Source organism: Podarcis muralis, chromosome 4 (assembly GCF_964188315.1).
Source record: "Podarcis muralis chromosome 4, rPodMur119.hap1.1, whole genome shotgun sequence".
NCBI lineage: Eukaryota > Metazoa > Chordata > Lepidosauria > Squamata > Lacertidae > Podarcis > Podarcis muralis.
In genome coordinates, this window is record NC_135658.1 from 7,750,955 (window position 1) to 7,767,509 (window position 16,555).

The window sequence follows — 16,555 nt, forward strand, 5'->3', positions numbered from 1 at the left end:
CGGGCCGGTGAAGCGGGCGTCCAACTTCCGCGAAGGTCGAGAGGGGTGGAGGTGGCGAGTGGAGAGCCAAACCAGGTCACCGACGCGAAGTTCCGGCCCCACCTGGCGGTGGCGGTCGGCCTGGGCTTTGTACGCTTCCTTGGCCTGGTGCAGTTGCTCCACCAAAAGCTGTTGCTGGGACTGGAGCTCTTGAAGCCACTCCGTCACCGCCGGGACCGCGGATGCCGGCAGCACCTCTGGAAACAGCCGTGGATGATAACCATAACTGGCCTGGAACGGGGTCTGCTGGGTGGACGCATTCACCGCGTTGTTATAGGCGAACTCCGCCAATGCCAGGTGGTCGACCCAGTCATCCTGCTGGTAGCTGCAGTAACACCGGAGGTACTGCTCCAGCACCGCGTTCGCCCGTTCCGTCTGGCCATCGGTCTGTGGGTGGTAGGCTGACGAGAGGCAGACCTCTGTCCCGAGGGTCTGGTGTAATGCTCGCCAGAACCGGGATGTGAACTGAACGCCCCGGTCGGACACCATGCGCTCAGGTAGTCCATGCAGGCGGAAGACATGCTGAAGGTACAGCTGAGCAGTTTCCTTGGCTGTGGGTACAGATGGACAGGGAGCGCAGTGCACCATCTTGGTGAAATGGTCGGAGAAAACCAGAAGGCAGGTACAGCCACGAGACGAGGGTAAGTCCACTACAAAGTCCAACGAAACCGTGTGCCAAGGGCGCGGTGGAACTGGCAATGGCTGAAGTAGGCCGGGGGGTCGCCCGGTAGGTCCCTTGGCGCGCCGGCAGACATCACAACCAGCAACGTAGCGAGCCACATCAGCCTTCAGGCGGGGCCACCAAAACTCACGACTGACCAGATGGGTGGTCCGATACCGTCCAAAGTGCCCCGCTGCTGGGGCATCATGGGCCATCCGGAGAACCTCCAGCCGTAGTGGCCCTGGCGGGATGTACAGACGACCGTGGTGCAGCAGGAGGCCCTGATGCAGGACCAGCCCCGGATACTGTGGGCTGGACCCTTCAGCCAGCTCCCGGAGTCGTTCCTGGGCCCAAGCGTCGACCCGCTGCTGTTCCCGCACCCGAACCTGCAGTGGCTACGCCTCCTGGGTGGCCAGGAATGCAGCCGGAGGTAGGATCGTGGTGGGTTCTGCTTGCTGTACCGTGTCTGCGTTGTCTTCAGGTTTCCGGGACAGGGCATCCGCCTTCTGATTCTGAGAGCTAGGGATGTAGCGGATCCGAAACTGGAACCGGGAAAAGAACAACGCCCACCGGATCTGTCTTTGGTTCAGCTTGGTGAACACCTGTGCCCCTTGCACCCGCTCCAGCAGCTCCGAGATAAGGGGCAAGGGGTACCGGTCTGGGACGGTAATTTTGTTCAGGGCTCGGTAATCATGGCAAGGGCGGAGTTCCCCACATTTCTTCTTAACGAAAAGCACTGGTGCCGCGGTAGGCGAGGTGGAAGGCCTAATGAACCCACGTTCCAGGTTCTTGCGCAAGAAGTCCTGCAAAGCCTCGCGCTCTGGCTCTGTTAGAGAATATAAGCGACTCACTGGTAAAGGCGCTCTGGGTTGGAGGTCTATGCCGCAGTCAAAAGGCCGATGCGGCGGCAGCTGGTCTGCCCCCCGTTCCTCGAACACGTCCTGGTAGTCCTGATACACGGCTGGGAGCGTGGGTGCTGCCTCCTCTGAGGGCGCGGCCGCCAGCGTCCCGGATTGAGCATGGGAACATGGGTCTGGGAAGTGCACGGTCCGTTTGACCCAGTCAATCTGAACGTTGTGGGCTTCCAGCCAGTCCATCCCGAGCACCAGGGGGAAGCGGGGCATAGAGGCAATGTCCAAAGTTCGCAACTCCCGGTGCTGCTGGAAACACAGGACCAGCGGCTGGGTCTCCTGAGTAACGGCACCTGAACACAGAAGTCGTCCGTCAATCGCTTCCACCTGGACCGGTACTGGCTTGTTCCGAAGTGGCACCTGATGATGGGCGGCAAAAGCAGCGTCCATATAGGAGCGGGTTGCCCCTGAATCTACCAAAGCATGGGTGAGGATCCAGGGCCCACCTGGAGGGTATAAACGTACCGAAACCATAAGATGTTGCAAGTCCATTGGTGCAGGCCCATTCTGCGCGGTTTGGGACCCCCGGTAGCTAGGGCCATCAGCTACTGGGGTTGGCGGTTTCCCTGCGGCTGGCGTTTCTCAGGGCAAGACCGAGCGAAGTGTCCACTTCCGCCACAGTAAAGACAGAGATTTCCCTCCCGACGCCGCGCCTTCTCTGCGGGGGAAAGGCGTGGCCGCACTGCCCCGAGCTGCATAGGCTCCTCCGTTAAATCAGTTGTGACCGTGGGGCTGCCGGAAAAAGCTGGTGCCGTGAACTGGAAGTGTCGGCGACCCCGGGCCTGACGACGATCCTCCAACCGGTCGTCTATTTGTAGACTCCGTTGAATGAGAGTGTCTAGCGTGGTGGGGCGTTCCATTGTGGCCAACTGGTCCAGTACCTCGTCCGAAAGCCCTTCGAGATACTGGTCCCGCAGTGCCGAATCATTCCAGGTCAAGTCCTGTGCCAACAGCCGAAACTCCGTGGTATATGCGGCCACCGTGGACTTGCCCTGTTTCAAACGCCGAATCGCCCGGTTGGCTTGACTCCCTTTCTGGGGGTTGCCGAACGCGGCCTCCAAACGATTGCAAAACCCCGTATAGTCTGCCAGCAAGGGGGAGTCTTGCCTGAGTAGCGGCAACGCCCACTTGGCCGCCTGGTCCTTTAACAAACTAATCAAAAAGTGCACCTTGGTGCGGTCGTCAGGAAAGTTCCGGGCTCGCCCCTGAATATACAGCTTGGCCTGGGCCAGGAACATGGGAAAGCTGGCCGGGGCTCCATCAAATTTCTCAGGCAAAGCCACTGGGTACTTGCCAGGAGCCGGGGCGTCGGCCCCAGGAGCCGGTATGGCTTCCAAGCGTTGCTGAAGTGCCACAACCGCGTCACTGAGCTGCTGCACGGTGTGAGTCAAGGCCTGGTTCTCCTGGGCCAAAGCCACCAGTGCAGCCGCCTGGTCAGCCATGGCCTCTGGCTCTTCCCGAACGCACCCCTACGAAGGGGGAGTGCGGGTGTGGCGGGAGCAAACTGTGCTGGTCCCGGGGGTAAGGTACCGTGAGTGTAGCAGAGTCCACACGAAGAGGGGCGAGGTCCGATGCAGAGAGCCGGGCGGGGAACAGGAACGCTGGAACAGAAGGCTGAGCAGGTAACAGGAACACCGGATGGTCGGGAACAGGAAGCCGAGCAGGGAACAGGAGTACCGGATAGTCAGGAACAGGAGGCCGAGCAGGGATCAAGAACACAGGAAGGTCCGAAGCCAACAACGACGTTGCTCCCGCAACCTGGGGCCGGGTTGACTGGGCTTTTATCCTCTTCTAAGGCCAGGGGCGGTCCCGGCCCCCAGGAGCCCCGCCTCCTCTGGCCTTAAGGCGAGCACTCCTCCTGGGGGCAACCAGTTCCCTTCGCCTCTCTGCCCTAAGCCTCTGCAGATCAGGAGAGGCCGAAGGGTTACTGGGCCCTGGAGGAGGCTCACCTGTGGCCACTGAGTCATCAAGCCCCTCTGGGGCCAGAAGGGCTTCACCTGGGGCCAGCTCCTGATGCACTGCCACAGGTGCAGGCTCTTCAGCATCTAGGCCTTGCCCCAGTTCAGCCGGCCCTGGAGGCGGGGACTCCTGTGCAGGCTGGGATTCCTCTGTTTCATCCTCTGAATCGGAATCCCAGGCCATCACACCTGGTGACCTCCCTGTCTGCATTCCCGGCAGATGCAGGCAAGGTCGCGATCGCCGATCCTCCTCAAATGTGAGAAGAACACACCGCTCTCCCCCCCCCCTCCCAGGTAGGGGGAAAGAGAGAGACAGAAATGTATTTACATGCCTTTATTTCTGTCTTTGCAGCATTACAGAGAAACACGTCCTCTCTCATCAGAGTCCATCAGAAGAGAGAAAAAACTCCTCCTCCTGTACTTCCTGTACAGGTCACTCTGAGCTATTTCCGGTGCTTTGCACTGAAATAAGACCCTCCCTCTGTTCCCACGGAACAGTTCCAACATTCCCATTATGTTTTGCTTTCAAGCCACCTGCTGCTCGCGGTTGCATTGCATCCATATCGTAACAGAAGGCCCTCTGCTTGGTTCCCTGTAACCTCACTTCTCGCAGGGAGGGAACTGGCAGAAGGCCCTTGGCGCTTGACCTCAGTGTCCGGGCTGAACGATGGGGGTGGAGATGCTCCTTCAGGTATACTGGGCCAAGGCTGTGTAGGGCTCTAAAAGTCAGCACCAACACTTTGAATTGTACTCGGAAATGTACTGGGAGCCAATGTAGGTCTTTCGGTACTGGTGTTATGTGGTCTCGGCGGCCACTCCCAGTCACCAGTCTAGCTGCCGTATTCTGGATTAGTTGTAGTTTCTGGGTCACCTTCAACGGTAGCCCCACATAGAGCGCATTGCAGTAGTCCAAGCGAGAGAAAACGAGAGCATGCACTACACTGGCGAGACAGTCTGCGGGCAGAGAGGGTCTCATCCTGCGTACCAGATGGAGCTGGTAAACAGCTGCCCTGGACACAGAATTGACCTGTGCCTCCATGGACAGCGGTGAATCCAAAATGACTCCCAGGCTGCGCACCTGGTCCTTTAAAGCCCTGGCTTAGGGCTTTCAAGGTCAGCACCAACACTTTGAATTGTGCTCGGAAACGTACTGGGAGCCAATGTAGGTCTTTCAGGACCGGTGTTATGTGGTCTCGGCTGCCGCTCCCAGTCCCCAGTCTAGCTGCTGCAACTAGACTGGTATCGCTGTCCCCAACTGTGGAGCCTTCCATAGGAGCCTTCCATAGCCCTCTCCTCCTGAGTTTTGTCTAATTGTGAATAATATCCTTCTTCATGACTTCCTCCCCAACCAGATTCTACAGGAAGATCCAGGCCTTGCACCAAGGAGCGGGCAGCACCGTGGTTAACCCTTTACTGGCCTACACGCTCATCAAGAGGTTGCAGTCGGACTGGCTGAATGTGGTGTACAGCGCGGAAGCCAGCGAGAACGCCCAAGGTATGTTTGGCTGAAGGCAGAGCATACTGTTTAGCTGTAGGGAATATAACTGTTAAGTTGTGGGTGAACATATCAGACGACACAGCGATTCTTCAAACAGCTCTTGTTTATTCACAGGCTCAGAACAGAACTGAACTGAAGGGTTCAGCCAGCCTGCTTATATAGAGCTCCACTACAAAGCAACAGTAACAACCTTCTGTAACTATCCAATCACTGAACGTCACTTTCAATTCCTTATTTGCATATGTGGACCTGAGTGAAAACTATCTAAGTATCCCCCTACTGGCCCAGGGGAGAACTTCAGTACATAACAATAAAAGTGATAGCAATGGGCAGTTTGGGCGGAGAAGGTTCGTTGCATTGTGGTAGGACACCTGCTTGGCAGGCAGAAGGGCCCAGGTTCAAGCCACAGTAGCATTCTAGGTAGGAATGTTGACTTCCTGAAACTCTGGGCGGCAGCTGCCAGCCAGTACAGGCAGCCCTGAGATAGATGGCCTTTTTTTTTTTTTAAAAAAAGGCACCTTTTTAAAAAAAATAACGTACCTTTCCCCCCCAAAAACCCAGGGTCCTTTTTGTTGGGGATAATTCAGAGGGAAATTCACAGGTGTCAAAAAAGACTATTCCACCCCCTTTCCCAATACTATATTTTATTGGTTTTTTCCATATTACTTCACAATATACATAAACCAAAGCCATCACCACATCCTCCATAATATTATTATTAATAATAATTTATTTATACTCTGCCCTTCCCGGTTCAAAAACTGGGCTCAGGGTGGCTAACAACAAATTTAAAACACTTTAAAACACTTAATTATAAAAGCAGCATAAAATACGGTATATAAATATGAATAACAATAAAAATCAAAAATCAAAAATCAGTTAGATAATCCCCAGGGCTAGCTGACTGAATATTCTTTTGTCCCTCCTCCCCCATTCGATTTCCCCTACATTCTGAGATTACATTTATCTTTGCATTTACAATCTTCTCAAATCTTCTATATGTTCTCATTATCTTTCCTTACTAATTTACCTTCCCTCAGATACTTTACATTTTAATCTAGGCATATTATCATATCTTTTTTTGAGCGATATTTTACCATATCTTCATCAAAACATTCCCACTCCTTTTTAAATTTTTGATTCGATTGGTTTCTTATAATAGCTGTTAGTTTTGCCAGAGTTAAGCATTCATTTAGTTTACAAATCCATTTCTCCATTGAGGGTAGAGTTTGCGACTTCCACTTAGCAGCAATCACTGCTTTAGCTGTTGTACTTGCATATAAGAAGATTCCCCCCCCCATGGTATCTCTTCCCCTATCAATCCAAGGAGATATATCTCTGGTTTTTTTATTATTGATATTTTCAACATCTCAAAAAAGACTATTTATGTACGCCACTACTGCAGTCCATGTTTTGTTAGCCCCAAAATGGAAAATGAACAAGGTCCCAACCAAAGAAGAATGGCAACGAACTGATGGAATATGTGCAATCTTGCAGATTTAACATATAGAATAAGAGAACAAGAATAACATACATTTAAAGAAGACTGGAAAATGCTTACTGAATACGTGGATGGAAACTGTGTACATTTAAAAACACTGGCAGCATTAAGATAAATTCAACAGTGTAAATCAGTTTTGCTGGATGCAATAATGGAATACTGAATGGTTTAGTTCGTGTAAAATATGCAGGGATGTACGGTATGCAAAATGAACCACGGAAACGGAAGAAGGAAAGTCATTGGTTTAAGGTTCTTTAAATGAATATTTTGAAATGTAAATTCGAAAAAATAAATAAAAATTATTTATTATGAAGGCAGGTATCTGAAGAAGTGTGCATGCACACGAAAGCTCATACCAATAACAAACTTGGTTGGTCTCTAAGGTGCTACTGGAAGTATTTTTTTAATTTTTTACCCTGTCCCTATTGTTAAGGCTCGGTACCAAGGGGGGGATTGGTATTGTTCTCAGCAGGAACGTGGGTGGCGCTGTGGTCTAAGCCACTGAGCCTCTTGGGCTTGCTGATCAGAAGGTTGGCGGTTCGAATCCCCGCGACGGGGTGAGCTTCTGTTGCTCTGTCCCAGCTCCTGCCAACCTAGCAGTTCAAAAGCACACCAGTGCAAGTAGATAAATAGGTACCTCTCCAGCGGGAAGGTAAACGGCGTTTCCCTGCACTCTGGTTTCCGTCACAGTGTCCGGTTGCGCCAGAAGCAGTTTAGTCCTTCTGGCCACATGATCCAGAAAGCTGTCTGTGGACAAACACCAGCTCCCTCAGCCTGAAGCAAGATGAGGGCCACAACCCCATAGTCGCCTTTGACTGGACTTAACCATCCAGGGGTCCTTCACCTTTTTTTAACCTTTTGTTCTCAGCACTGAAGAATGGCTACCAGCAGTTGGAGGAGGAGCTGCCCATCTTTGAGGACCTGGAAGGAGCTGCCAGGGGGGTGATGCGCCTTCAAGATGTCTACTCCCTGAGCGTGAAGGGCTTGGCCAAAGGGAAATTCCAGAGGGTTAGCAATGCTCCGCTTCCGGACGTCTACAACCCCAGCCAGGATTTCTCCCTGTCCGCCGACGACTGTTTCCATATTGGCAAGGTGAGGGGGGCAGGTCAGTGGTTTCCAAAGGGGGCAGTAACAGACCCCCCTGGAGGTCAGTGGGATTACCTGGCAGGCATGCTAAGAGGCAAGGGGTTGATAGGGTTGTGCTGTGCGCAGGGACGCGGACTTATAAAAATTATTGGGGGGGCCTGGGAAAGCTCATGAATAATAAATAAGCTCATGAATATGCAAATAAAGTGGCGCCGCCTCCTCGTGAGCGAATAGGGGAGAGCGTGCTGCGCCTATTAATCAGCTCCAAAGGAAATTGGGTGGAGCTTTTGCTCGGGAGGGAGGGCAGGAGGCATGCAGCCCGCCCCTCCCTGTGCATTTTGGGCTGGGGGAGGGGCGGCGATGGCGCTCTGCTGGAGGGGCGCCGGAGATTATTGGGGGGGGCGGAGCCCCCCCAAACGAATTTTTGAGGGGGCTCGGGCCCCCTCAAGCCCCATGGAGTCGGCGCCTATGGCTGTGCGAGCTATATTAATTGCAATTTATCCCTCCAGGCACCCAAGTGTGTAGGTTAAAAACCCCATCCTTGCCAACAAATTAAAAGCATAGAAATTAGGCTGCAAAATTAGGAATTAGCTAGAAAGTTGGGGCTGTGGGTTAAACCACAGAGCCTAGGACTTAACGATCAGAAGGTCGGTGGTTTGAATCCCCGCGACGGGGTGAGCTCCCATTGTTCGGTCCCTGCTCCTGCCAACCTAGTAGTTCGAAAGCACGTCAAAGTGCAAGTAGATAAATAGGTACCACTCCAGCAGGAAGGTAAATGGTGTTTCTGTGCGCTGCTCTGTTTCGCCAGAAGTGGCTTAGTCATGCTGGCCACATGACCCGGAAGCTGTACGCCGGCTCCCTTGGCCAATAAAGCGAGATGAGCGCCGCAACCCCAGAGTCGGTCACGACTGGAACTAATGGTCAGGGGTCCCTTTACCCCTTTACTAAACTGGTTTTCCCTTTTTCATCCTGCTTAACAAAGAATCAGGCAGCAACTCCCCCCCCCCCATTTTTTTTTAATTCATTTTATAACACAAATAAACAATACAAACAGAAATACAAACAACACAAACAAATTCTTGTCTTATCCTTATTTTTTCTAAACATTGTTAGGTCAGCTTCCCCAAGTCCCCGCTATCTGATTTTCATTTTACCTCATTTTTAGCACTTTCATATATCATAATTTTAAACCATTTTTTAATCACACTTACTTTTACCATAAAAATCTTCACACTTTTTCACTTACAAATAATACTATTTTAAAATACACTATCTTCCACTTCTAACCCTATAGCCTATATCCACTTCCGAAGCTATTCTAAGATTTAAATATTAACACACACACACCCCCCCAGATATTCTTTAAACAAGAATCAGGCAGCAACTTGGGGGTTAAGTTTAAAAATATATTTTACAGTGGTACCTTGGTTCTCAAATGCCGAAAACCCGGAAGTAAGTGTTCCGGTTTTCGAACGTTTTTCAGAAGCTGAACGTCCGATGCGGCTGTTGGCTATTGTTTCTGGGGCGCCTGCACCAATCAGAAGCTGAGCCTTGGTTTTTGAACCTTTTGGAAGTCAAACGGACCTCCGGAATGAATTAAGTTTGGCGCTTTTGTTTTTGCTATTTATTTTGCGTTTTTGTTTTGGAGGCTTTTTCGGTTAATTTGTTTTTGTGACTGTGTGGAACCCAGTTCAGCTACCGAATGATTGTTTGCGTGACTGCAGAAATGGATAAAAGACCCCCATCCAAACAATGACTATCATCAGTGCAGGGAAGAAAACAAAATACTTTTAATTTTTATCATCTTCAATAATGTCTTATTTATTTCATAGTACAGCACATTGATTATTGCTTTCATTTTATGGATCAGTGGTCTCATTAGATAGTAAAATTCATGTTAAATTGCTGTTTTAGGGGTTGTTTTTAAAAGTCTGGAACGGATTAATCCCTTTTGCATTACTTTCTATGGGAAAGCGTGCCTTGGTTTTGGAACACTTTGGTTTCGGAATAGAACGGATTAAGTTTGAGAACCAAGGTACCACTGTACTTACTTAAAATCTTGCATTGGTTCACGGCAACGGCAGCAGTAGAAATTATGCAGACAAAACTCATCTAGAAAGTGATTTCACAGGTTAAAGTGGTCCCAAGTTCCTTTCTCTTACCGTTCCTGGTTTCTTCCAGGTTGCCTACGACATGGAAGATTATTACCACTCCATTCTGTGGCTGGAGGAAGCCGTGAGCCTGTTCCGTGTTTCCTACGGGAGCTGGAACACAGAGGACGAGGGGAGCCTTGAAGATGCCCTGGACCACCTGGCTTTTTCTTATTTCAAGGTAAGACGGGATGCTGCAGGAGGACACAGGGAGCTGCTGCCTTTACCGAGTCAGACTCTCTGTCCGTCTAACTCAGTACTGTCTGCACGGACAGGCAGCAGCTCTCCAGGCCAGGGAGATGCCACACTGGAGATTGTACTTGGAGTCTGCCTCATGAACGCAGATGCGCTGGCACTGAGCTACAGTCCTTCTGCACAATTTCCGCTCGTCCTGCACAACTTCCACACTTATTCTGTGTGGGAATGTTCAGGGAGGCAGTAGAGGATTTATTGTTTAATAATGTCCTTCCTGGGGATGCGGGTGGTGCTGTGGGTTAAACCACAGAGTCTAGGACTTGCCGATCAGAAGGTCGGTGGTTCGAATCCCTGCGATGGGGTGAGCTCCCGTTGCTCGGTCCCTGCTCCTGCCAACCTAGCAGTTCGAAAGCATGAAGTGCTAGTAGATAAATAGGTACCACTCTGGCGGGAAGGTAAACAGCATTTCTGTGTGCTGCTCTGGTTCACCAGAAACAGCTTAGTCATGCTGGCCACATGACCCGAAAGCTGTACGCCGGCTCCCTCGGCCAATAAAGCAAGATGAGCACAGCAACCCCAGAGTCGGCCACGACTGGACCTAATGGTCAGGGGTCCCTTTACCTTTACCTTTAATGTCCTTCCTAACTTGCGTTAGCGAGTCCCTTAACTTAGCAGAATTTACATTCCCTGAAGGAATGAGCGCCGGGCGCGGAGCACTCTTCCACCCGCAGACAAGCCACAGCTGTCTGAACATCATGCGCTCTATCTAACCTTTGGCTTTCTCAGTCGTCTGCCGTGCCCCGTCTGTGACCTTGGTCTCTTTCGTCATACATTGTTCAGGGGGAAAGTGACGCGGTGGAAAGAGGTGCCAAAATAACTTTGTACCACCCCACGATCTCGTGATTGGAAGATGTGTAAAGGGCACAGTCCAAAATGTATCTGACTGGTTCTGCATATTGTTCTAACAACAAACAATACAAGCAACATGAAGACCAGAATACTAGATAGCACTGCAATTCTTATTGCATAATATACATGATTTAGTACAGGGGTCTGCAACCTTTAAGACAAAAAGAGCCACTTGGACCCGTTTCCAAAGGGGGGAAAAACTGGGAGCCGCAAAACCATTGCGACATTTAAAACAAATATATCTCCAGAGCCGCGATCTGACAGCGGGCGGGAAGGTGACGTCGGGACGGTGTGTGACTAACGCACGCACCACCCCCATGCGACGTCACAGCCAGTACAGCGCCCGCCACAGTGGGGAGTGTCAGGGCGCACAATGCGCCTCCTCCCCTCGCTAGTATCCGCCCCGGAGCCGCGGCAAAGGTGTAAAAGAGCCACATGCGGCTCCGGAGCCGCGGGTTGTAGACCCCTGATTTAGTACAACAAAATGTGTACACTTGTAAATTCTCTAATATATTTGAAATCAAATGAACACACTGTCGGGATACTGCCAGGGAGATAATGTCCATCTGAGCCCCCAAGCCGGCTGACGGACGATCCATCAACCTCTGGTAGTCACGCAGTCATGCAGTATCAACAATTAGCGACATGAAGCCTTTGGAAATAGATTGCCACATTCCTAGGCTAGTGCACACTCTTTCAGCAGAATCCACACAGCAAAAGATGCACAGCAGGAGAGCATATTTATAGTTTATTCAACGTTGGTCAGAACAAAGAAGAGACATGACCGTCTGCTTCAGCGTTCAAGCACAGACAGAGAAAACGAAAGCAATAGCAAACATAAACATCCTGTAACAGGAAATACGGAGACTCTGTGACTCACAGCCTGCTCCCTTTTAAGGTGGAACAGAAATATCCTAACACACACATCTGTCAACCTTTAGAAAAATGCACAAGGAGCAGTGGTCATGAGAATATGTAAATTCCAGCGAAACAGTCAGATTATCCGGGATCACTGTCCTATGTTGTTATTCACTTACTACTTCGGCAACACAGGGGTTTGTTGTTCAATAAAAAGAGCCTCAGCAGAGCTAGCTGGCAGCTTGCTTATGCGCAGCTCGCCTGCATTACCAATTCCTGCCTCACGCCCTTCACTTCAATTCCCCTTTTAATGCACAGCGGGTAGCTGGTTGCAGGCTTGTGTAAGCCTCTCACTATCATACAATTCAGTATTGAATTGTATGTTCCTGGTAAGTTCCCTTATTGTCCCTCTTAAAAAGAATAAACACACGACAATCTTATTTAAAGATATTTAAAGAGAGAGGGTGCTGTGTGCCTTGTCCTTTTTTTGTCACCTGGACAGGTAAGGTTACAGCCACCTCTAGTCACATGCAAAGGAAGTATACCCCAGCAAGGAGGAAACAGGAAGTTTTCGACTGGCTGGACCAAACATCGCCTTGCATATCCACTCTAGGAAAACAAGGAATGTTGTACTTGACTGCTACTTAAGTATCACATCCCACATTCTGCACAAGATGATTCACTCAAGGAGGGGAGGAGGGTGGGATAATAATAATTTATTATTTATACCCTGCCCGCGGGTGCTGCTACCGAGAAGGCCCTCTGCCTGGTTCCCTGTAACTTGGCTTCTCGCAGTGAGTGAGGGAACCGCCAGAAGGCCCTCGGCGCTGGACCTCAGCGTCCGGGCAGAATGATGGGGATGGAGACGCTCCTTCAGGTCTACTGGGCTGAGGCCATTTAGGGCTTTTAAGGTCAGCACCAACACTTTGAATTGTGCTTGGAAACGTACTGGGAGCCAATGTAGGTCTTTCAAGACCGGTGTTATGTGGTCTTGGTGGCTGCTCCCAGTCACCAGTCTAGCTGCCGCATTCTGGATTAATTGCAGTTTCCGGGTCACCTTCAAAGGTAGCCCCACGCAGAGCGCATTGCGGTAGTCCAAGCGGGAGATAACCAGAGCATGCACCACTCTGGCGAGACACTCTCTGGGCAGATAGGGTCTCAGTCTGCGTACCAGATGGAGCTGCTAGACAGCCGCCCTGGACACAGAATTGACCTGCGCCTCCATGGACAGCTGTGAGTCCAAAATGACTCCCAGGCTGCGCACCTGGTCCTTCAGGGGCACAGTTGCCCCATTCAGGACCAGGGAGTCCCCCACACCCACCCGCCCCTGTCCCCCCAAAACAGTACTTCTGTCTTGTTGGGATTCAACCTCAATCTGTTAGCCGCCATCCATCCTCCAACCACCTCCAGGCACTCACAGGGAACCTGAGAGAGAGCATTTTCTGCTGCTCCCCTCCGCTGTCACACTGGTGGAACTCCCTGCAGGGAATATTCAGCTTGCCTGGCAATGGAAGACTGAATTGTTCACTTGGGACCCAGGGTGACACTTGACAGCATGCCCTGCCTCCCTATGAACCATCTTTCTCTCCTTAAGTCTAAATCAGGTGTCTTCTGAGCATGTGTAGAGTGCAACCCTCCCCATTCGCTGAGTAAGAATAGCCTCCACTCACAGACACACACACACTTTGCTTTCATGTCAGCTTGAGTGTCTATTTCCCCCCAGAAATCTAACTTTTTGCTCTCTCCCCTCTTCATTTTTTAAAGGCAGGAAACATCTCTCATGCCTTAAGCCTTTCCCAAGAATTTCTTCACTACGGTATGTGCTTCTTCTCCAGATCCTGTCAGACTGAAGAATGTTACTTAGTCACTCCAAACATCAAGCTTTGAAGGATTAGACGGGCTCCTCATAAATTGCACAATCATCAGTGGGCCTTCATAACTGGGGGGGGGGGGAGTTTCTGTTCGAACCAGCCAGGGCATTTTTCCTCCCAGGGAGTAAGGGATTCCGGGTTGAACATGGGGAAGTAAATATCAGAAGAACATTAAAATGATGCAACAAAAAACTACTGCACCTTTCATAGCTGTGAAAATGGACTTTCAGCAGAGACGACTTGTTTCCTACTGAAATTCCCTACACAACTAAGAACCCTCCATTTGAAAAAGGAGCAGTGATTCCACATTTATTCTGGGTTACCTAACTGGAAAGTAATGCTGTCTCCTGGTAATGATTTCGTGTATCAGTAACGGACATTGAAATCACCTCTCTCTCTATTGCAGAGATTCTCAAATAACTCTGAGAATCAGAAGGTAAAAGGGAGCTGGCTGCAGGCGGCCAAAGACCCACTTAATTCTACCCCCTAAATTGATTTTTGATTTTATTGTTATTCACGTTTTATACCGTATTTTATGCTGTTTTTTGTAGCATCAATCAAGTGTTTTAAATTTGTTGTTAGCCGCCCTGAGCCCAGTTTTCTGAACCGGGAAGGGCGGGGTATAAATAAAAATTTATTATTATATTACCTGCACATAAACCACCAGACCTGCTAACTTTCGAACCACAGCCTCTAACTAACAGCCATTCAGTTAGCAGGTGATTGTGTTCGGTTTCTTGCCACAAAGCTTTTCAGCTGAATTCAGCCACTATTAAAAGTACAAGAGCATGACCGACTCGCTCACAAATTTATTGACAGCTGCACGCATTATTATAGCTAGGAAGCAGACGGGGCAAGCAGAATATAAAATGGAAGAATGGTATAAAGAGGTGTGGGATATAGCTATTAATGATAAATTAACATGTGCCATTAAGGTAAGACAGGGAACATGCAGGAGAAATGGTTTTGAGGCGATATGGAAGGTGTTTGTAGAATTTTTGTACTGTTAAAACGGAAAGGGGTCAAACCATGGCGAGAGGTGTTGAAATTTTGGGAGGTTGGATAGTTGCAATGGAATGGTCTCAGTGGTGGGGTGCACATTTTTATTCTTATTTATTTATGATTATCACTTTGTCAAAATAAAATAATAAAATAAAATAAAATAAAAAGGGGAGTGGAGTACAAGAGCAGGCCAGGACATTTTTTACAGTCAGTTGGCAACCCACCCTTTGGTTTACACAAAGTGATCAAAAAACAACAACCCAAAAAACAAAACAAAGCAAAACCTTTGCGTCAATGTCATTCTCATTAGTTATCATGCTTCAGTACTGCTCTGCATAAGTGCCAACTCTCTGGGGCTCTGGGTACCCAAGCACCCACAAAATTTCCCATGAAGGGGCCAGGCACCCACAAATTTCTATGCCAGGCATATTCACGCTACATGCCCCCCCACGGCCCCGGGCCCCCACAGCCACAGGGCCAAGTTGGCATGGCCACAGGGCCAAGTTGAAAAGCTACCAATAATTAAAACCGGGTTGCCAACTTTTTCTTACTGGCTCTGCTCCTTTGCCTTCAGTGGCAACCTGGCACATGGGGCGAACCTTCCTGAACATGGGCGACTGCTTCATTTCCGCATGCTAGATGGCTGTTAAAGGGGCAGGGGGGGCTTTTTCAAATGTATATCCACTTTTGGATTCAGACCACCTGTTATCTCGACCAGATCCAACCAACAAGAGGATGGCGAGGAACGTCCTCAAATACGAGAAGCTGCTGCTGGTGAACCCCGAGAGTGGCGAAGAAGGGGGGTCCCTGCAGAGGCCAAACGTGACCCAGCTGGAGACCAGAGATATTTATGAGAAGCTGTGTCAGACTCTGGGGTCTCAGGTGGGGCCGCAGAAAAGGCACAGAATCCAACCTTGGTGTTTTGTTTTTACGAAGTAGTGACAAACCCCAGCGGTGTTAGGATGGTGTCAGCAGACGGGTGTTAAATGTGGAATGAGCGTTGATGCACCTTTGATATCCTTGGGATGAAGGTAAAGGTACCCCTGCCCATATGGGCCAGTCTTGACAGACTCTAGGGTTGTGCGCCAATCTCACTCAAGAGGCCGGGGGCCAGCGCTGTCCGGAGACACTTCCGGGTCACGTGGCCAGCGTGACAAAGCTGCATCTGGCGAGCCAGCGCAGCACACGGAAACGCTGTTTACCTTCCCGCCAGTAAGCGGTCCCTATTTATCTACTTGCACCCGGGGGTGCTTTCGAACTGCTAGGTTGGCAGGCGCTGGGACCGAGCAGCGGGAGCGCACCCCGCCGTGGGGATTCGAACCACCGACCTTCCGATCGGCAAGCCCTAGGCGCTGAGGCTTTTACCCACAGCGCCACCCGCATCCCAATCCTCCCAATCCGCGTTCTATCCTTGGGATAGAAATGCCAAATTTCCATGGGGAATCTGATGAGCTTTTAAATGTATAGATACAGTGGACGCTCAGGATGCAACCCACAGCGTCCGCAACTCGCAGCGGCACGTCTGCACACGCACGGCTTGCGATTCGACTCTTCTGAGCATGCACAAAGCACGATTTAGCACTTCTGTGCATGTGCGATCGCCGAAACCCAGAAATAACGTGTTCCGGTACTTCTGGGTTTCGGTAGTCCGTAACCTGAAAAAATGCAACCTGAAGCGTCTGTAATCCAAGGTATGACTGTAACACCAATGATCTGCTTGTGATATCTGAGTGACAAATTTGCAATATTAGCCCCCCTTAGAGGAAAAAAACCCCAACCATCACCTCGTTTTCCCTTTTGCTGGTTCATCATCCTGTATGATATTTTGGTGGGTGTAAAATACAATTTTTGTTTCTTTGAAAAATAGAATAAAACTGATCTTTTTCAAGGAACTACCACTGAGCCTCTTGGGCTTG

At 50.1% G+C, this 16,555-nt stretch overlaps 1 protein-coding gene across 1 annotated transcript in view; it reads left to right on the forward strand.

The window, feature by feature from the left end:
- The window catches only part of P4HA3 (prolyl 4-hydroxylase subunit alpha 3), a 45,781-nt gene that overhangs the window by 6,450 nt on the left and 22,776 nt on the right, over positions 1-16,555 (forward strand). Inside the window, exons 2-6 of the mRNA XM_028725834.2 lie at positions 4,922-5,064; positions 7,437-7,660; positions 9,836-9,985; positions 13,531-13,582; positions 15,358-15,521. Of these exons, the coding sequence (XP_028581667.2) occupies positions 4,922-5,064; positions 7,437-7,660; positions 9,836-9,985; positions 13,531-13,582; positions 15,358-15,521 (733 nt within the window). The remainder of the gene's footprint in view (positions 1-4,921; positions 5,065-7,436; positions 7,661-9,835; positions 9,986-13,530; positions 13,583-15,357; positions 15,522-16,555) is intronic.